Source organism: Gnatocerus cornutus, chromosome 6 (assembly GCF_029298725.1).
Source record: "Gnatocerus cornutus isolate USDA-ARS CGAHR chromosome 6, icGnaCorn1.1, whole genome shotgun sequence".
NCBI classification, from domain to species: Eukaryota; Metazoa; Arthropoda; class Insecta; order Coleoptera; family Tenebrionidae; genus Gnatocerus; species Gnatocerus cornutus.
The window spans coordinates 13,106,838-13,125,633 of NC_142238.1; the positions used below are offsets into that span (position 1 = coordinate 13,106,838).

Below are 18,796 nucleotides of genomic sequence, written 5' to 3' on the forward strand. Positions count from 1 at the left end.
AAAGGAAAAAATAAAGATACGAGTACTCGTTGTTCCTGAACTTGAGAAGCTTAAAGACATAAAATGTAAAGCCTAAAAACTAAGCGATCTCGAAGTGTCGAAACCAAGAGAACAGAATTTTATTGTAGTTAAACTAGTCGCTTTTTTCAATTTAATTATGATAATTTATTGTTATAGAACAGAAACGGATAAGCAAATTAACTAGACTTGAATGTTGTTGTAGGCAATCCTTTATACTCCACCGTCGGCACGAAACGTTTTTCATGGAAAAATGACATTTGAATATTGTTGGGAGCTTATCTTTATTTTTCAATATGAAATTATGAACTGTCAGTTTCAGTTTCCAAGTACAATAATTTAGTGAATTACACTCATAAAATGAGCATCAAATTTATATTTGATTAATTTGTTCTTGCTTTAATTTGAGTTATAAAATCAAAAATTAAAACTAGTAAGTTCCAGTAAAGAAGAAACTTATAATTAAGCCGATTGTGTTAGTTCGTGTCACAAGTTTGTGCCAATTTTTTAATTAACGCATTTATTTAGAATATGTTTTTGATACAATAAACAATACTAAATCAGCTTGGTAGTTTTATTTCTTTTTTTTATTATTGAAGACAGTCACTAAGAAGTTCAACAATATAATCTCTACAGAAAATAACAAGTCAACAGTGATCATTACATAATATTTTAATTTTGTACAATAACAATAAAACCTATCTATACAAAAATAATACATTTGATAAATATACATGCATAGAGAGCCACACTAGTTTATATACATGAAACTATTTACACAATGAGCTAGAATCTCTGAAACTTAAAACCAAAGTGTACATAGAATAAAACATTTGAGAACAACAATCCAACTTCTTTTCAACTATCACTTGTATCACAATACTTCCAGCACTTCACAGCGAATCCAAAGCACCTCCTGTCAGCTTAGTTGCGTAAAAATTGATCACCTGGAAAAAATCCATTAGTTTCTATCCACAAAAAAAAGACGAAAACCTACTTTATATATAAATGCGTACTGTTCTTTAGTTTGTACAGCGCTCGCCCTATCCCTCCTTATTTTATAAACTATTCTCGGTACATCAATAAGACGAGTTTGTTCAAATTCTCTTATAGCAATATCACAAGCTATCACCACTCCTGTGCGTCCTGTACCAGGACTACAGTGGACCACCACAGGATTCAGTTCGTTTTTGGCCAAACCATTGGTCAAGTTTCCATTGGTAACTTCCTTCTGTTAACATTGTAAGTTAGATAAGCAACAATACAAGACAGTTCTTACTCTATCTAAAGAAGAGGACTTCATATAACTTCGTGCCTCGATGAGGAACGCGATGAGAGAGTTGGCCTCTGAAGGAACGCCTTTTTCAGGCCAACCTAAATACCAGAAGTGCGTGACTTCTCGCCAACTGTTGGAAACCATGTTCTGCCAAAGGAAGGTGATTATTTGTGTTATATAAAGAGGAAATGTACCTTGAGTTGCAGACTCGAGATGATGTATTTGTCTTTGACTTCGCGTTTCTTTAAGGTCACTTGGAAGTCGCCGAAGAGACGGTGGCAATCTAATACTTCTGAAGGCGGCAGATAGTCCACACATTTTTCCTGAAAAAAATGAGTTACATAGGTCCATCGAGCATTGTATCAACTTACAACTCCATTCTCAAATAGATGTGTTAGCATCAAAACAACTTTACACTGCTGTTCCCAAATCATGCGCCAGAAATCATCCACAGTGTTCTGCAGAGGAGCTTGGCAAGCAATGTAATATCCTTTGGTATTCTTGGGACCCTACAATCTTCCTTATTAGACTACATTTCAAAAACCCAAGACTCAACTTACAGTGACATAGTTGGCATTAATGTAATCGCTGTTAGGGTATCCATCAATTAAACTCAAGAAGACACGTGTTTCCGGAAGAGGTATGACATTAGCGTAACGGTTTTTGGTGTCACACCCTTCAGGAAGCTCGTTAGTTCTCGCCGTAATCTGCGGGATCTCCTCGAATTCGGCCTTCATGTCCTCCAAATTGTTAGCAAATTTTCCTAGTGCCGGAAAATTTAACGGATGACTAACACAAACAGGATCTTCAAACGCGGGATTCCCGTAGGATCTCTTGGAGCCTCGAACCGCCCCTTTTCTTCTCACGCTGTTGTAAACAGAAACGTTGTCCATGCTGTAGTCGTCGAGACTCACAGGACGACATCTTTGACCGTAGTTGAACCTCTTCTGTCTTTTGCGCATTATAACCTGCGAAAATCTATCATTAGAAGAACGTTATCACCGCATTAACACTTACCAGAAGTCCTGCTAACAAAATAAGACACACCGCTCCGACTGAAGAAATAGCAATCGCAGCAATTGTTCCACTGTTATCAGAAGAATCGGGAGAATTAGTATTTTCGTAGAATTCTGAAGTGGCTGAGTAGTTTTCGGTCGAATTTTCCACCTCAACTGAAGAGTCAGTTTGTTCTATGGACTTGAACTCAGGAGCAACGCGTGTGGAATGATTTACAGTGGCGGGAACGGAAGTAGTCTCCGGTTCTTCAGTCTTTGTCTGTGTTGTCTCAACTAATACTTCTGTTGTTTGAAGAGTTGTGGGTTCAGTGGTCGACAGAGGCGCTTCTGTAACCACCGGAGACGTGGTCACGTCTTTATATACCATCTCTTTGGAAGTCCGCACCGAATTCTCCGTGGTAGTTTTATTACTGAGATCAATCTCAGTGTTTGTGTTCAAGGGAATCTCAGTCAGTGAAACTTGCTCAAATTCAATAGTTGATGGAGTTGACTCTATCGCTGTAGTTGCCTCCACAGTTGTTGAAATTGATTCTACAGTTGTTTGAGTTTCAGTGGACGCGACTGTTGTACCTTCGGATTCAATCAGTGGTGTTGTAAATTCACCCCTCGCCGTTGTAGAAAATGGTACTTCTGTCGGTAATTGTGTTGTTATCTCAGGTGTAGGAAAAGTCTTCACTTCAATAGGTACTTCTGTCGTCAGTTTTGTTTCTGTCTCAGTCGTGGAAAAAGGCACTTCTGTTGTTGATTCCGTTGGCGTGACTTCCACAGGTAGTACTTTCATCAACTTTGTAGATATCGTGGGAAAAGTCTTCACTTCAACAGGTGTCATCGTAGTCAGTTTTGTCCACGGAGAAACACTCGTCTCGGTTACAACAGACGTTATCGTTTCGATTTCGGTTGTTTCAGGTTGTTTCGTTGCGTTTTTAACAAGATCTGCAAGATTTGTAGGTACCGTCGTTGTCGCTACTACAAGAGTTGGTGTTGTTTCAACAACTGGCGTTGTTGTAGCTATTACACGAGTTGTTCTTTCAACAGCTGGTGCTATTGTAGCTACTACAACAGTTGTTGTTGTTTCCACAGCTGATGTTGTTGAAGGTAAATTAGTGGTAGTTGAAACAACCTCCTCTGTTGTCTCGTTTTCTCTGCTTGGAGATTCAGTGGTGCTGTTTTTCATCGTTGGAGGAGCTTCAACGTGTACTGGAATGACTTGGTTTTCTTGTAGCAACTGTTCAGACTTGTTTATATGATTTGTGTCCATGACAGGTTCAGTGCGTGGTTCTTCGGCTACCATAAATGGTCGTTTGGCAAGAACAATAGGTGTCTTGTTGAGGTGTAAATCTTGAACTGTTTCAGTCTCTCCTTTGTTTCTATCAGTCGATGACTGAACAGGATTAATGGCTTTCACAGTTTCCGTCTCGATATTGTTGCTGAGTATTGAAATATGACTGGAGTTTCTATTTGATGGTGGTTTAGTAAGAATGTTATTCTTCCTCGTAGTAAGAATCACACTTTTACTCGTGGAACTTTCAGCGCGTTCTAAATCGCCTTTATCTGGTATTACATTGGACAAAGTCGTTACCTCGATTTTCTTGTCGTTCTCTTTAGCAATTGTGTTGTTTCCATTGTCGTCTTCATCAATAACACTAGTGTGATTGTAATTCGAATGGAAATCTAGGTTAGTCCCTTCCTCCACCACCACATCTTGGTGCATAGAATGTTTACCAGCTGTGTCATTACTTACAACGTTCTTATAATTGACATAATTTAAATCAGCTTTGGTGTCGTTTCTCTTAGTTTCTTCCAAGAGTTTTTCGAAGCTCGGTCTTTCTTTGGATTCTAGTTCCGACGAAACCTCAGGGGAGTCGTCGAAATGTTCTAATTTTTGATCAACACTTGCCACCGCTTCTTTGAACCTGTCATCAAAAATCGGGCTCTTCGGCGTTGTGAGCTCCGAGTGGTAATCATACTCGAATTCATGTTTGTGCGTTGTCACATGGTAATCAAATTCAGGATTTACAAACTTTTCGTTATCCGAAGAGGTGGGTAACGTAAACACGTTGTTTTTATTATGGAACTCCTTCGAGACATATTTCTCAATGTCTATAGATCTTGCGATTTCCACCGTCTCTGCTTTTTCTGGGTTGCTTATCACACTATTTGTTTTATCTATAGTTTTGTTATCAGTACTAAAATCAGTCTTTGGTTTGGTAGTATCAGTGAGATTCGCTACAATCTTCTGGGTGCTACTTTCAGCTTGAATTTCTGGAAGTTTGTCAGGCGTCTGACTTTCATTGTGGCTAACTTGGCGAATGAACCGGTTGAGCTGTGTAGTTTGGGCCGACCAGAAGCATAGCAGAACCAGGAGAGTACCTAAAAAAAGAAAAAACCGTTCGTGACAAGACCATGACCGTCCCCAAAGTCGAGGAATTAACGGAAACGTGTTTAGTTCGTGTTAACTGTATCGACATGGCGTCTGCTACGCTTTTTAACTCATTCCTTTTGATTAGGACAATGACACTTGCTACGGTGTTGTTAATTGTATTGTTCATGAGATCATTTCAAGTCTATTGCGGGTATAATTTAAACAAAAATTGTGCAGAATTCCATGACAGGTTTCGTTATTGTTATTCCAACCCTGACCAGAAAAAATTCTCACAAGCAATCGCGAGGTACGCAATTATGCGAGCACAAATGTACACAGTTATAGTTTAGTTCCATTAAATCAGAGCCGACATTAAAATGACGTGACGTGATTCATAACGCTCGTTTTATTATCTGTTATTTTATCGGCGTGAATATCTAATTATTTTAGTCCTCAAAACGTAGCAAAGCCATGTGGAATTAAACTACTCAGACTTGCAAATGAGTAATTTAATTAGAAGAGTAATTAGTAGAGTCAGATGTCAACACATAGGACTAAGCGAAAAAGTACGAAATTCAACATACCTAGCATGAACCGAACCGTGAAGCCCATAATGATGGCATTGTTACTATGATCGCCAAATGTTGATTATCTGTAACGAAATAAAACAAATTAGTTTTCTGAAAACATTCGACTACTATCCTTACTGATAAGATAAGCAATAAAAATTCAAACAATGCGCCAATGCGTCTACAAGTGTTTCCTTTTGTCAGTGTCGTAGCAACGCTGCTAACCAATTTTAATTGGCTTCAAGCACAGAACCTGAAGGCCGCAAATGCGCATCATTCAAATGCAAATTTTAATACACTAATAAAATAATTAGTTTTGAATTGAATAAAGGCGAAGAGGTTTTTTCCTGCTCACTTATATAACTATTAAGCTTGAATAAAGCAGTGACGTAATTAAGGTGTTATCTAGTTTCAACGATATCTATAGCCGTGAATTTCGAAAAGAATGTAGAGCTATTTAGGGTTTTATGTGATCCATATCAAATCTTCACGACTTGACAGTACAAAAATTCCTTTCGTCATTGCCGGACAATGAGTGTTCCACAAAAATTCTCTCTGTATGCTGCCATGACCTGCAGAGTTTGGGAAACAGTGATGTATTGTTATCAATGACGCAATAATTGCAACTTCATTGTCATCTCAACACTAAACTGCCGTTGCGTTGTCCGTTCATAAATCTTTACAATTAGCATAGGGGAGACTGGGGTAAAATGATCTCTCTAAGGTCTTTAGCACCATAACTACAAAACTTTTATATTGATAAATCTATCACTTAGGCAGGAGCTTTGACAACTAATGTACTACAAGTTCGCCTAAAAATGCATCCGAAATTTTGCACTATTTTCATTAAAATAAAAATTAAGTGCAAGACTGCAGAAGGGTAATTTTACCCATAGACTATAAGTTTTATAAGTTCAGCAAAAGTTAGTGGAAACAGTGAATATATTTAAGCATTGAAGTCAAAACAAAATAAACTTAAATAACAAGAAGTAATACTAAAAGAATTACTTTTTTTTGTAAAAACAAAAGGTTTTTCTAATTTAAGAAGTTTTTAATTCCGCCAAACAAATTGCAAGTGAATATATTTTTCTCTTCGTCTGCTCTTGCACATTGATCATTAGCCCATTTTTGGCACACACTGCATCTAATCCAATCTTCTTCTTCTGAAGAGTGATTATATTTTTTTCAATAAAAAATATCTTCTAAAAAGATTCTTTCTCTCGCTTTTGTTTTTTTATCACTGTCTTTTGTCAAGTATCATCCAATTATTCATATTAGAGGTAAAATGATCTCGGGATCGTTTTACCCAATATCTAAGTGATCGTTTTACCACAAGAGCAATAAGAACAAATGTAATTAGTGAAAAAGCGAGATTCCTTAAATTGTGGTTTATTGGTTGCTAATATTTACATTCCGGGTTGGAGTCCGGATCAGTACTTCTTAAGAACTAAATCTAAAATCTTAGAAAAATGCGTAGTCGGAATAGTCGCACCCCCACCCCGACTTAAGGGAGAGTTATGAGATGTGACTAATTGAACATATGTGAATGAGGGTGGCTGGATATAATTACAACACAAAGAACATAATCCATCGATTTACAACATGCAAGGTTGCAACTGAATCTACAAAAAATTGAAAGTTTAATGGTAATCCTTCAAAACACCACAGGGGTCATTTTTAAATTTTAATTCGAAAAGTAAAATACACTTGATTGAAAAATGCCTTACCTTAGGAAAAAGACAAATATCGCTGTAATTGTTTTTGAATCAAAGGGAATCATTTTACCCCAGTCTCCCCTACATCTAGACCAAGTTAAACTTTTTTAGAAACCTACTTCTCGGCGTCCGTCTGCCTCGTTTTTAATTTCCTTTTAATTACTACCGTAATTGCGCCTTTTCCTGGTTGATTGAACGAACGCAAGACATATCCGCTTCAGGAGTATCCTTTTTCTCCCGTCTCCACGTGACCGAAGTCAATGTCAGCCAACCAAAGGAGCCGCACGTGTATTGTCATTTCCACGGTAATGACCATCAACTTGTTTGATTTCCATGCCTACACCAAACACCCACAATGGATTTGCAACCGTGCCCTACTTCTTTTCTCTTTTCATACCATACGTGGATCTAGGTGACGGATTTTTCGCGCATGCAAAGCGGCTCCTTGGACCTTTTTCTTCGCGCGTATCCGCAAGCCATCAGACCTTTTCAAATCAGCAGCCGAGAGCCGCAGTCCCGTTATGTTTGACACGAATATATCTAGGTTTTCGTCATTTTTCAGTGATCATACTTATTACATAAGCGCAACATTGATTTGAAGAAGTTCCGAAGACCGAGCGCAACTTTGTCTTTTTGCCAGTTGCGTAACAGAAAAAATGCACAAAGAGAAAGTAAGGAATGATACAGAACAAGAATTTGAAGTCGTTCGTGTCAGGATACAGTTATCGTTGCGATGGTTCGTTAGAAAACTGCTCGTTTTTTTGTTCGTGCCCATACAAAGTCATAAATTCATACACTAACCTTGAAGAACACGTTTAATTGATTTTTTGCAATACCACAGAGTTTTATTTGCGTACAAATATTTTGTCACGTTGCTTATATAACTCTGGATTTTCCTCTGTAAATATTCTTCGTGGCCTCACCTTCCACTTATTATTCAAAGAATATTCCCGACTTCACAATGTAACTAACCTTTGGTGTTCTCCTGTGTTGCTTTCGCAACTCGTGTTGAAACTATTGCGAATGATATCTGATGCTATCCGCATGTAAAAATAACAGAAATACGCAAGATAACAAAAATTATGCTTAAATGGTAATTATACCAACGCACGAAGGAAAAGCGACTCTTAATTTGTCGTGGCAGCAATAATTAACCGCGATTGGTCAAATTTCTAGAAAGTCCAATTACGAACAATTGTGCATGTGCTCTTAAACAAATTGGGGTCAAAACCGATTATGCTAATCTTTCCGAAGAAGTCACAATGTCGTAATCCCAAAAATAACACTAATTAGCGTGGTTACACAATCCTGCCATCCAAAGATTTTTTGCGTGACTTGAAAGAGATTCATAATTCAGCGTCCTCTTCGTTAACGCAACAATGATTTCGTTTCAAGCTGACCAGTTTGCAAATAAAGTAAAAAAGCAACACGGAAACGAGCTAGATTAATTAAATCCCCGGGCTACACTGTGAGAAATTTATGTATAATACTTTTCGATCGGTTTAGAACCTCTAAGAATTTCCGAGGTTGAAAAAATTTGTAGGATTCTATGGGACTTCATTAAAAGTGAAACGTTTCTCGTTCGTAATAAAGAACAAGGTTTACAAGTCGCTGAGTCAAAACTGTGAGGGACGATGCAAAACGACGATTTTTCTATGGTCAGTTTGAATGTTTGACATTCCGATCTGAGACACTATCTACATAATTTTCTCCTCATTTTTATGTGACTTGAATTTTTAGTACCGGGGTAGATACAGTCATACATTCATAATGATATCGTAGCATCTCTGAATGAATGATGAAGATATTATCGGCGGCGAAGAATTTTCAACGCCAAAAATACGAATGAATATCGTATTAGTAATGTTCTTAGAACCGAAAGAAAGAGACGTCTCATAACGTTGGCCCTCCTACACAAGAAATGAGTCATGTTGTCTGCAACAAAGACAAGTACAGAGTGTACTTTTATGATTACAGAAATCAGATAAAGTAGGTAAACAAGAATAGCAACTGCTGGTAAATAAGAAAATGAAAAAAGTTGTGGTATGCGGCCATCATGTCGTGAAGATAACTATTTATGATGAAATAAAATTAACTTCTAAGCTTAATTACAAACATCAGGAGTACTTAAAAACCAGTTTGCAGAATATACTTTTTATTGATTTCTTTAATAGTTTCCAGGTGTTTCAATTACGCACTTTCGTTTACTTTTCACGCTATTTGAATTTTAGTTCCAAGCCGATAATGCTGCCACATGTTAGCGCTATTAATACTTTACACTTTTCTTGACTGGGGTCAATATAATTGTCTACCTCGACTTGTGCCACTTTCCTATCTAAATTGATCGGTTTATGGCACATTTTTGCCTCCACCCGCACTTAGTACAACCAACATACCGACCGCACCTTTTTCTTCCATTCTTCAATAATACAAACTAATAGTTTTCAACCACAAGCATCCATTCTCTTCAGCAAATGTCACACACCTTGAACCAGTCACGACTTCACTTCAAATTCACAATAAACAAACCAAGATGTGCCTTTTCCTCTGAGGGCACTCCTCATTCTTAACAATAGAATTTTTTTCGATTGTCAAAGACATGATTCGCTCCATTGCTTTGATCACTTTGTATTATGCAACATAATTGCTGATCGTTGTTTTAACGCAAATAATATGTAATAAGCAGGAAACTCGTGTTTAGGTGTAATCCGTGACTTAGTTCACACCCATCACAATAAGTCACAAGAATTTTCTCACGAACAATGAAAGTGTTTTAAACACTTGTACTTGCACTATTTGGAGCTTATCTAACGCACATTATATAAAGTTGTAGTTTCGTTTTCATGGTTCATTTATGTAAGTAAGTGCAGAATTTTTGCTTGCGGTTGTGATGCAAGGAACATATTAAACGTTACAACAATAAGAGTTGCCACACGGCTATGCGGGTTGGAAAAAATGTCCTCTGATGAAATGAGATAATGTAATTTTAACCTTCAGAAAAGTAAGAAAAAATTTGATTGGGTTTCAAGCAAAAAATACGATTGCCCGAAGAGAAAGAATTTGAATATCATTGTCTGACTATTACATGATAAAATTAACATGATACTCTCCGCCTCTGGCGGTAACAAGCACCATTTGGAGATAACAGAAGTGCAAGAGAGAAGAGCAGCGTTTGTGGCAAAATTGCTTACGCGTGATTGTTTTATGGCGGAGAGAAATTCTTCCATATTTGAAGCAAAGCGATTTTCGAGCTTTTTGAATAAACTGATAATTTTAAGAAGAAACTAATTTAAATAGATAAAACAAGGTTTTTATAACTGTCAGCAAGGAGTTTTGAAGAAATGTGAGGATTTTAGAATTCAGTTTTTCGGTTGATATCTCGCTTATTTACGAAGCAATCTTAAATAATTGGTGCTCATTTTACGCAAAATTTCACGTACGACAACAAATAACCAAGTTATGGCTGTTTAAAATTTTAGATAGTTGATTTTTAGTTTTCAACATTTTAATACTCGGGTTTTTCGAAACTACAAACTACAACAGATGAATAGAAACGCTTTGCACCATCGTTTTTCTCGCGCTTTTTTAGATAGAAATCCGGCCTTAACTCAAATTCAAAAACAAAAAAAATGTTATTTAAGACCAAAGATTATTGGCTACCTTATGGTTTTCGAGACTTTTTTTTTTCGATTTTTGAACCTAAATATCGCCGGAACTATGACAGATATAAAAATGCGATTTTCACTATCGTTTTCCTCGCTCTTCAGCCAATAAGAATCATATTTATATTACATACCAAAAAATTTGAAGTTTGAAATAAGTCAAAAAATTCAGTTTTCTAAATCTAATTCGGTCACTATCTCACTTATTTACGAAGCAATCTTGAACTATTGGTGGTTATTTTACTCAGAATTTCGCGCAGATTCCAAATCCCGGCTTAAAATCCACGAACAACAAATAACCGAGTTATAGGGATTTAAAATTTCGGATAATATTAGTTTATTTTTATTTTTCAAATTTTTAATGCTCGATATTTCCAAGACTACAACAGATAAATAAAAACGGTTTCTACCATCATTTTTCCCGCACAGTTTTACCCCAAAAACCGGTCTTAACTCGAATTTAAAAGGTTTGATTATGGAGACTTTTTAAAATTTTTGAACCTCAGTATCTCCGGAATTATGATATATAGAAAAATGCTGAAAACACCGCTTTTGTCGAAAAAAATGTGCGTCAAAATAAATCGCAATAAAATTAAGAATTTTCAGTGATGATGTCAGAGACAACAAGAGCAGAAAACTTCAAAATTTAGACCTATTGGAAACAACTCCGAGCTTTTTTCTCTCAAAACTTCAATAATTTATGTCACTACAGACCAAACTTTGCAATTTAGTGTGTCCAATAAATAGATGAAAAGCAAACATTCATGAAAATCTCAAACCTAAAACCCGACCAAAACTGAGTTATAATTTATTTATTTTATTCCGATCGTGGAAACCATGAAACAAATTTTGTTTACAAGGAGTTTTTTTTAAATGAAATGTTTTTCCATCTATGAACATCTAAAATTAGCATTATGTTTATCCCCTTCGGCGACGCTTTAATTTATCACCGAATGAATAAAATCATTTTGGAATAACACGAGTTTTTGTTATGCAGGCAAAAGCTTTCCGAGAGGTCCATAGACAAAAAGGTGATATAATGGGCTGATAACTGATAACAATAGTTAAAACGTCAAACCTGCAAATCCCCTTTTTGATACGCCTAACCTTTCCTAATACCCTAAGTACGACTTTATCTCCACAAAAGATCAGAGTTTGTCGTGGATAATTTAAACCACCACAAACTCATGCAAGAAAGTAATTTCTTCGTCAACCTTTGACCTGGTAAAAGTGAATAAACGCGATGAGAGACAAAGAAAAATATTTACATAACACAGAATTTACATTCAAGCTGAGTTTCCCCACAAAATTTTGTTTTGGTAGTTCGTATAAACTTCAAAATTTTCCAATTTAAGTTCGTTTATGGCAAGCGGTCACACCAAGGTTGCGAATAATAATAGCCTGATTAATATTTTATAAATGTCCGTAATTTATTATTACTCACTGTTTTCCATCTTCCACTTTCAAACAGGATCCAAACCTACTTAAGTGTCACAGCATCGAATTTGGCAGGTAGGTAGACAGGTGTTAATTAAATTACATAACGTTTGATAGATTTGTCCACGCTTCGTTAGATGCGTTTAATTTAATACCAACTCTAGTTTCCGGGGAGGAGAAATCACCATCTTTAGATTGCCAACGCGTTCATTCAGTGTTCTTTTATTTCTTCCAGAGTTGTTAACCGTAACTGCTTTCAAATCAGCTTCCGCAAGTTTGTAGCAGATAATAAAACATCAACGGTACTTGCGAGGTGTGGCAATTTTCTGTGCCTATCCGAAATTGAGCGTGTTAATTAACCTTTACTTTAAATAAGTTGAGTGAACTTGCAACATTTCAAAATTACGCATCGTACGATGAAATGCGTGGGGATTACGTGTCTAAATTGATAAGTCGAGAAAATAGTGACCTAGTCTTCAATCTAATATTATGCCTCAAGGGGAAAGTGCGGTTTCCGTTTGATTTAAAAGGCCATTGGCCAATATTGTAAGGACATATTACAGCGTAACAAAAAGTTTCCAGAGGAATAAACCATCAAGATACAATGCTAACGTTGTGGTCACTAAAAAACGGTTCCCAGAGCTTAAATCTCCGAAAATTATCGCTAATGATACCAAATTTCCAACCCACACGAATGTGAAAGTCCGAATCTCATCTTTGCGCGACAACACAGAAACACTTCCAGGATGTTCATTTTCTAAATTGATGATCCAATCGATACAATAGCGGAATGAGAGTTACGCTCCAGAAATAAAAGATAGTGAAAATTTTCTGAGATACAAAGAAAGTGATTTAAATGTTTGATGACGAGCCAATAAATCGTGAAAGTAACAATTAAGACTGTGACAAAATCTCGGCTTAAAGCGTGAAAACTCATTTTCTAATTATGCAACGAAAAATTCATATTTTTGTTTTTATATTACAAGAAAATGCACAAAGTGAAACTCTTATGTTGGATTTCTGCTCTGTTTGCATTGAAAGATGGAACCATTGAGCATGAAACGCGATTTTTTTACTCTTTATATAAGGCGAATGCGATTTTCGGAATTTTGATCATGTTAATAACGTAACTCTTGCTCAAGACGTTACCGATTTCGTCATTGATCTTCCACAAGGTTAGGTTAAGTATACTTTAAATATTTGCACTTTTAAACATTGGTGGAATATTTTTAGGTACTCGTTATCGCAGTTTGTTAGCATCATTGGCGATAATATTATAAGCCGCATTGTGCCACATACAATGACCTAATTATTACTTATCTATTTCAAGAATGATTCCGTTTTATAATTGTTTCTCTAGATTGGACGAACGATTGCTGCTTTCATTTCCTGAAAGTTTGACGCAAGAAAACCTAAAGTACAAGAAAAACAAATTTTAACAAAAAAGCTGTCGTGACACTTGTGGAAGTCATTCGGAGTATAAACGTTACTCATCATATTTTGCTAACATTGCTCATTATCATTTGGAAATCTCAAAGTCGCATTAGTCACAGTTGTTATTTCTTTATAAAATATTGTTGTTTACCTCATTTGAATTTTTATCGATCAATATTAGCAGTGCTCGGACGAAAATAGACCTTTTGTCTCCCTTTAACACCAATTTGAACAAAACTTTTCGAAAATTATACGAATTATCTACACGTGTTTTTAGTAAAAAATGTAAATGAAGCTCCTCAACCGTAAAATAAACAATTTAAAATACTGACAAACATATTTTTACCGTATTTGCGGAATCGTAATGATTGGCGGCGTCCGATCTTTTTTAATAAAACTATTATTGAAACAGATCAGTTGCTATAACAGTCAAGGTAATGCTAACATGGTATAATTAAATGTTACAAAACCTCTTCCGACCATGATGGTCTTGGAAAAAGAAAACTGAAATCTAAAGCTTGAAAAACTTGTGGCAAGGTTTCGTTTTTATTATTTTATTAGAAATTTTTAAGATAAGCGTTGAAGGCTATTTTATTCATTTTCAATAACAATACTTATCGGTTGTATTGTCATCAAAATGGATTATTTATATAGGTTTCGGGCCACGTAATTCCGTTTATCTATGATTCAGTAATTAATAATTAATTTTATTAATTGTGGGAAATTTTCGTTGTTCAATGCATAATTTTTCAGGTAAACGATTATGCACATTACAGCTGTTGTATTGTCTAATCAAATTTAATAATAATACAAAATATGTATTAAAAAACAGTAAAAAGTGTGTGTTAAAATTATTAGCTACAGAATTTTGAATAGGATTTTAATAGTTGGTTCAAAGAAATTCGTTAAAAACATTTCTGCATACAATTATTTTGGCTGGCTTATTTTTAAATCCTTTATTCCTTTCGGTGAAATTCGAGTCTAGATTATCAGATTCCACATTATGACTGTATATAAACAAACAAATCAGTGAAAAGATTCCTTGCAGTTAACAAACATATTAACAATATTAGAAACATTCAATAAAAGGCCTCGAAACTAAATAATACGAAATTGTTGTTATTCACGGAATATCTATATTTACCAACACACCACGTGTCGATTAATTGTTACTTCTAATAAGCAAAACTATTGTTAAAAGTCGTAGAAAACAATTTTCTTTGCTGGTCCTCAGCGGTCACGCTCACTATTGAGGTTAATTACTGATGAAAGTCTCATTGATTTTGCAACCTACCGTATCTAGCGTATGACGTACAAGGAAATGGATAATGAAGAATACAAAGAAAAACTAAAGAAACACGTTTCACATCTTAACTTATCAGTGGAACCTTGAAAGCACCTGAAGTTATCGCTTCCGCTTCCTGAAAAATTCGAAACAAACTCACCATTATAGATATCCGATTTTTCGCCAAGGACAATCGATATCGATTAGAATTGATGATAACTCCACGTACACTACACCAAAGCACAGACGTTATCAAGCGCAAACACCGCTTTTTGTTTACTGAAGAAACAGAGATAAACCACTTGTGGATGACAACCGCGAAGTAACTAACACAAGCAGCGACCGTCGAAGAGCACCAGCACGAGTTTACCTGCCCGAATCCATCGGACAACTGATTAACAATGAGTCAGGTTTTATCCTAGAGTTGTTATGAACGTGGTAACTTGGTAACAGTCGAGGCATTCGCTAGATTCGTGCTGCTGAAACCAACATTCCGTTGTGATTTCTCCATGTAGCTTGCTTCGAATGCACTGATTCACCGCAACTTTTCGTTATTTTGCACTGTTAACGATTTTACGGAACGTTTGACGCTTTTTTCGCACGTAAAACAAGATAGGACGACGCTTGGTGGACGGGAAAAACGAAGATAATTGCCACTCTTGAGCTGCTAAGTGTGAAGTTGTGTCGCTTGTAAAAAAAGGCGATAAGTTTGAAACGATGAAGCGTTTATTGGGTTTTAAAGGAAATTGATTTTATTGTGGATTTTATTTATGGCTTGGACGTCAGTACTTTGCGCTACTTGCGTCATGTTCCGATTTTCTTGCGGCCGTGCTCTTGGAGGAAAGAAGGAAAATACTGGAAACTTTGAGGAGTCTTTTGAACTCAATGAACAACAAAAGCAAAATATTATGCCGCTTTTTTGCATAGACAACAAAAAATGAAAAACTTGTAAAAAAAGAAAAAATTAAGAGATTCGAATTTTGAAGAATTTTTCGTATCTTTCAGTTATGGAGAAGTAAAAGTATGAAGTACAATTTTAAACCACCGAATTAAGTAGATACTAACTAAATAAAAATCAAAATAAAGCCTGCAGGAAGCACTCTTGCAATTTCCTATTTCTTTATTCCGAAAAAAATAAACAAATTGAACCTTCAAATACTGTTTGTTTATAAACAATTATTTTTCCATTATTTCCCAATATTTATAACAATATTGTATTGCACAACAACAACGGTAATAGTAGCTAATTTTTTTAAACAAATTCCTGCACAGCACAAATCATGTAACAAGCTTTTATGTTCCGTTTGATGAATAGAACTGTGTCAGTAATTTTTTATTCCATTTTCAATAAACCTCAAAATAACCAAGATAATTATTTCATACGTTCAATGTACAAAATTTACCTTGCGACTTTCTAATTACAACCGACAAACTTACACAACCTATTATATATTTATGGATCAGTTATTGATTGCAAAACTGAATACTTGAAGTGGTTGACAAATATTTCGAGCAGAAACGTTTGTGCCGATTTTGATTTAGTGGAAATCCAAATTGCGTTAATAAATCAATTAATAAGCATCCGTTGGGAAATTTTTTTGACGAAACTGTTGATAAACGTGTTGAAGACGCCTCGACGCCCCTCAGTGAATTCGTATAACTTTACACTGACGTTCGTGTTACGAGGTGATAAGTAACAGTACTAGGTACTTTTCCAGTTACATTTTTTTTGCTTTCATGGGTTTCATTATGACAAAAAATGTCGTTTAAAAAAATTGTCAGCCACAAGGTAAAAAATGGTCAAAAAATTGACACAAGGAGTGGAATTTTTGTAGTAAAATCCCAAGTCCTTGTTTTACTTTTTGTAAACAGAAAGAATTAGGAGAACAAAATAAATTTATAAATTCATTAGAATTGAACAATTTTTTTTTAATTATTTATTATTATACTTTCTTCTGGCGTATTCAATATTTTTTTTACATATTTTAGTTTTATGCGTTCTACGTCAAATATTCTTTGTACTCGTGAAATATTGTACTGGAGAGAGAAATGTCATTTCTGAAGTACAATTGTCTTCTAATCCTGAATCCAAAGTCAATTTTACTCCATCAGGTCAGGAGATATTTAAATAAATCGATTTTTTGGGTTCACTGCGCTCACTTTTGTTCAGTTTTGCTTGCAAAATCATGAAACTCTGAAGTGCATCATTAAAAAGGTAATTAAATAAGCTTTCCATCGAACTATAGAAGTCGCTGGAAGAGTTAGTTTTTGCCAAAATATTTGAGAAAAATTGCTAAAAATTTTTAAAAAATTTTTGAATGAGAGATCAAAGATAAAATTATGCAGAAAACTGTTTTTTAATTTGAAATTAATTTATTGACGTTTTCGTATTAATCTAGATTTTTTTTCACCTCAAATAAAATTTTTATAAAATTGAAGACATCTTCATAGTGCCACTAAATTGCCCGAAAAAAGCTTATTAAATTGCTTTTCTAAAACACTGTCGATCAATTCCATAATCTTGCAACTTTTCAGGAAACGGGGAAAAAAAAAATTTGTACCGCAAAAACTAAAAAAATAACATTTCAAGAATCTCTCTGATTTCGGACCTGATAGAGTAAAACGGACTTTAGATTCACAATCAGGAAGTCATTCCACAATAGAAACAACTTTCGCCATCTCCAGCAAATGCTTCAGTACAATTTTTTTCCAAAATTTGTTGACTAGTGTTTTTAGTATAGGCAACCAAATTTTCATTGTTGTTTCACTTCTTATAATTTTCTTTAAATTTGAAATAGGTATGACGGCCCAACAAATTTTTAGAAAATATTAAAAACGATTTGTTCCTAAGACAATGGTAATCAATCAAAATGGTTTTAATAAGCCTACGAAATTACACAGATTGAAGAAAATCCGACGCACAAATTTCAATACCCTTTTAATTTCCTACTTTCCTGACACTCCGGTTGGTGAATTTGCCACGAACCACAGGCGACTTGATTCAGAATCGGTCGAAATAATTTTGGTGGTGGTTGCTTTCTTTACTTGTTGTAACATAAAATTATCCCGGAGAAATGAGATTTGTAGTGTCATACCGATCATAAAACGGAATTTCGTAATTACAGATAGAACCACGCTAAAAAAATGTTAATCAATTTTTATTTACCTACGAGTGGAGGTATTTTGTTTTGTTCTTTTTTCACTATATCAAAGTCCATAGCACCAAATTAAAAACTGAGCTTGTACCTTTTCCAATAATCTCTAAAGTTTGCTCATTAAAACATTAGAGTTATTCTTCAAAAAAACTTCTTTATTTTGTTATTATTTAAATAAGACATACCTACTTACACAATCTTATAAGTAAGCAATAAATAAACTTGACGATCTATCTGCAAAGTTCCATACCAAGCACAAAGTACGTTTCTATCATAAGGAAAACATGAATAGAAAGAGATATCATCTTGGCTAGAATGTTACACTATACAATTTTTTCCCTGATCCGTTGAAAAACATGAACGAGTCGTTTGCACAACTTATTACTTCACAGTACTTACAGACGATGTGAGAGATTTTTACTTTTCTGATCAACAGGGTAACATAACAAGCAAGTGTTTAAAATGAAAAGTACTTAAGCAAAAGTTAAATTAATTAATTACGAAGGACTGAGGACCCTATGGACATGATTTCCGCAAAAAGTAAAGTCAAACATTTTCTCAATTTACAAAATTGTGGTCGCTTGTCTCAGACACTCCTTCCAATTTATTTAATAAGTTAATTGCAGCAATTTAACTGTGTGACCAGCGGCGGGCACTATTGTGGACGAACAAACGACGACGACGGGTTCGACGGTCCCAAACTAAGCTCAAAATCGTATTCGTGGTATGAGGAAAACATGAAAATCAGAGATGTTTCAATTCAGTCGTGATTACAGTTCCACAATGTTCAACAATGTTTTTCAGTATCTTTGTTGTTTATCAACCACGTACCCTCCTTCTGACGAAGCGAGATGCTTTTACCTTTTC

General features: G+C 35.2%; 1 protein-coding gene across 2 annotated transcripts; it reads right to left on the minus strand.

The window, feature by feature from the left end:
• Nucleotides 1-819: 819 nt before the first annotated feature.
• LOC148173111 (uncharacterized) lies at nt 820-15,026 on the minus strand. 2 transcript variants are annotated; one of them, XM_088039123.1, is made up of 9 exons: nt 14,935-15,026; nt 5,257-5,324; nt 2,312-4,680; nt 1,855-2,262; nt 1,666-1,803; nt 1,489-1,617; nt 1,298-1,441; nt 1,016-1,249; nt 820-965 (listed from the first exon to the last, which is right to left on the minus strand). In XM_088039123.1, exons 2-9 carry the CDS (start codon nt 5,282-5,284, stop codon nt 912-914), a joined length of 3,504 nt encoding a protein of 1,167 aa, XP_087895249.1. In that variant the 5' UTR covers nt 5,285-5,324; nt 14,935-15,026; the 3' UTR covers nt 820-911. The 2 variants fall into 2 exon arrangements, with proteins under 2 accessions (XP_087895249.1, XP_087895250.1); XM_088039124.1 differs by lacking the exon at nt 14,935-15,026 and adding an exon at nt 5,380-5,434.
• Between the last annotated feature and the right edge of the window lie 3,770 nt (nt 15,027-18,796).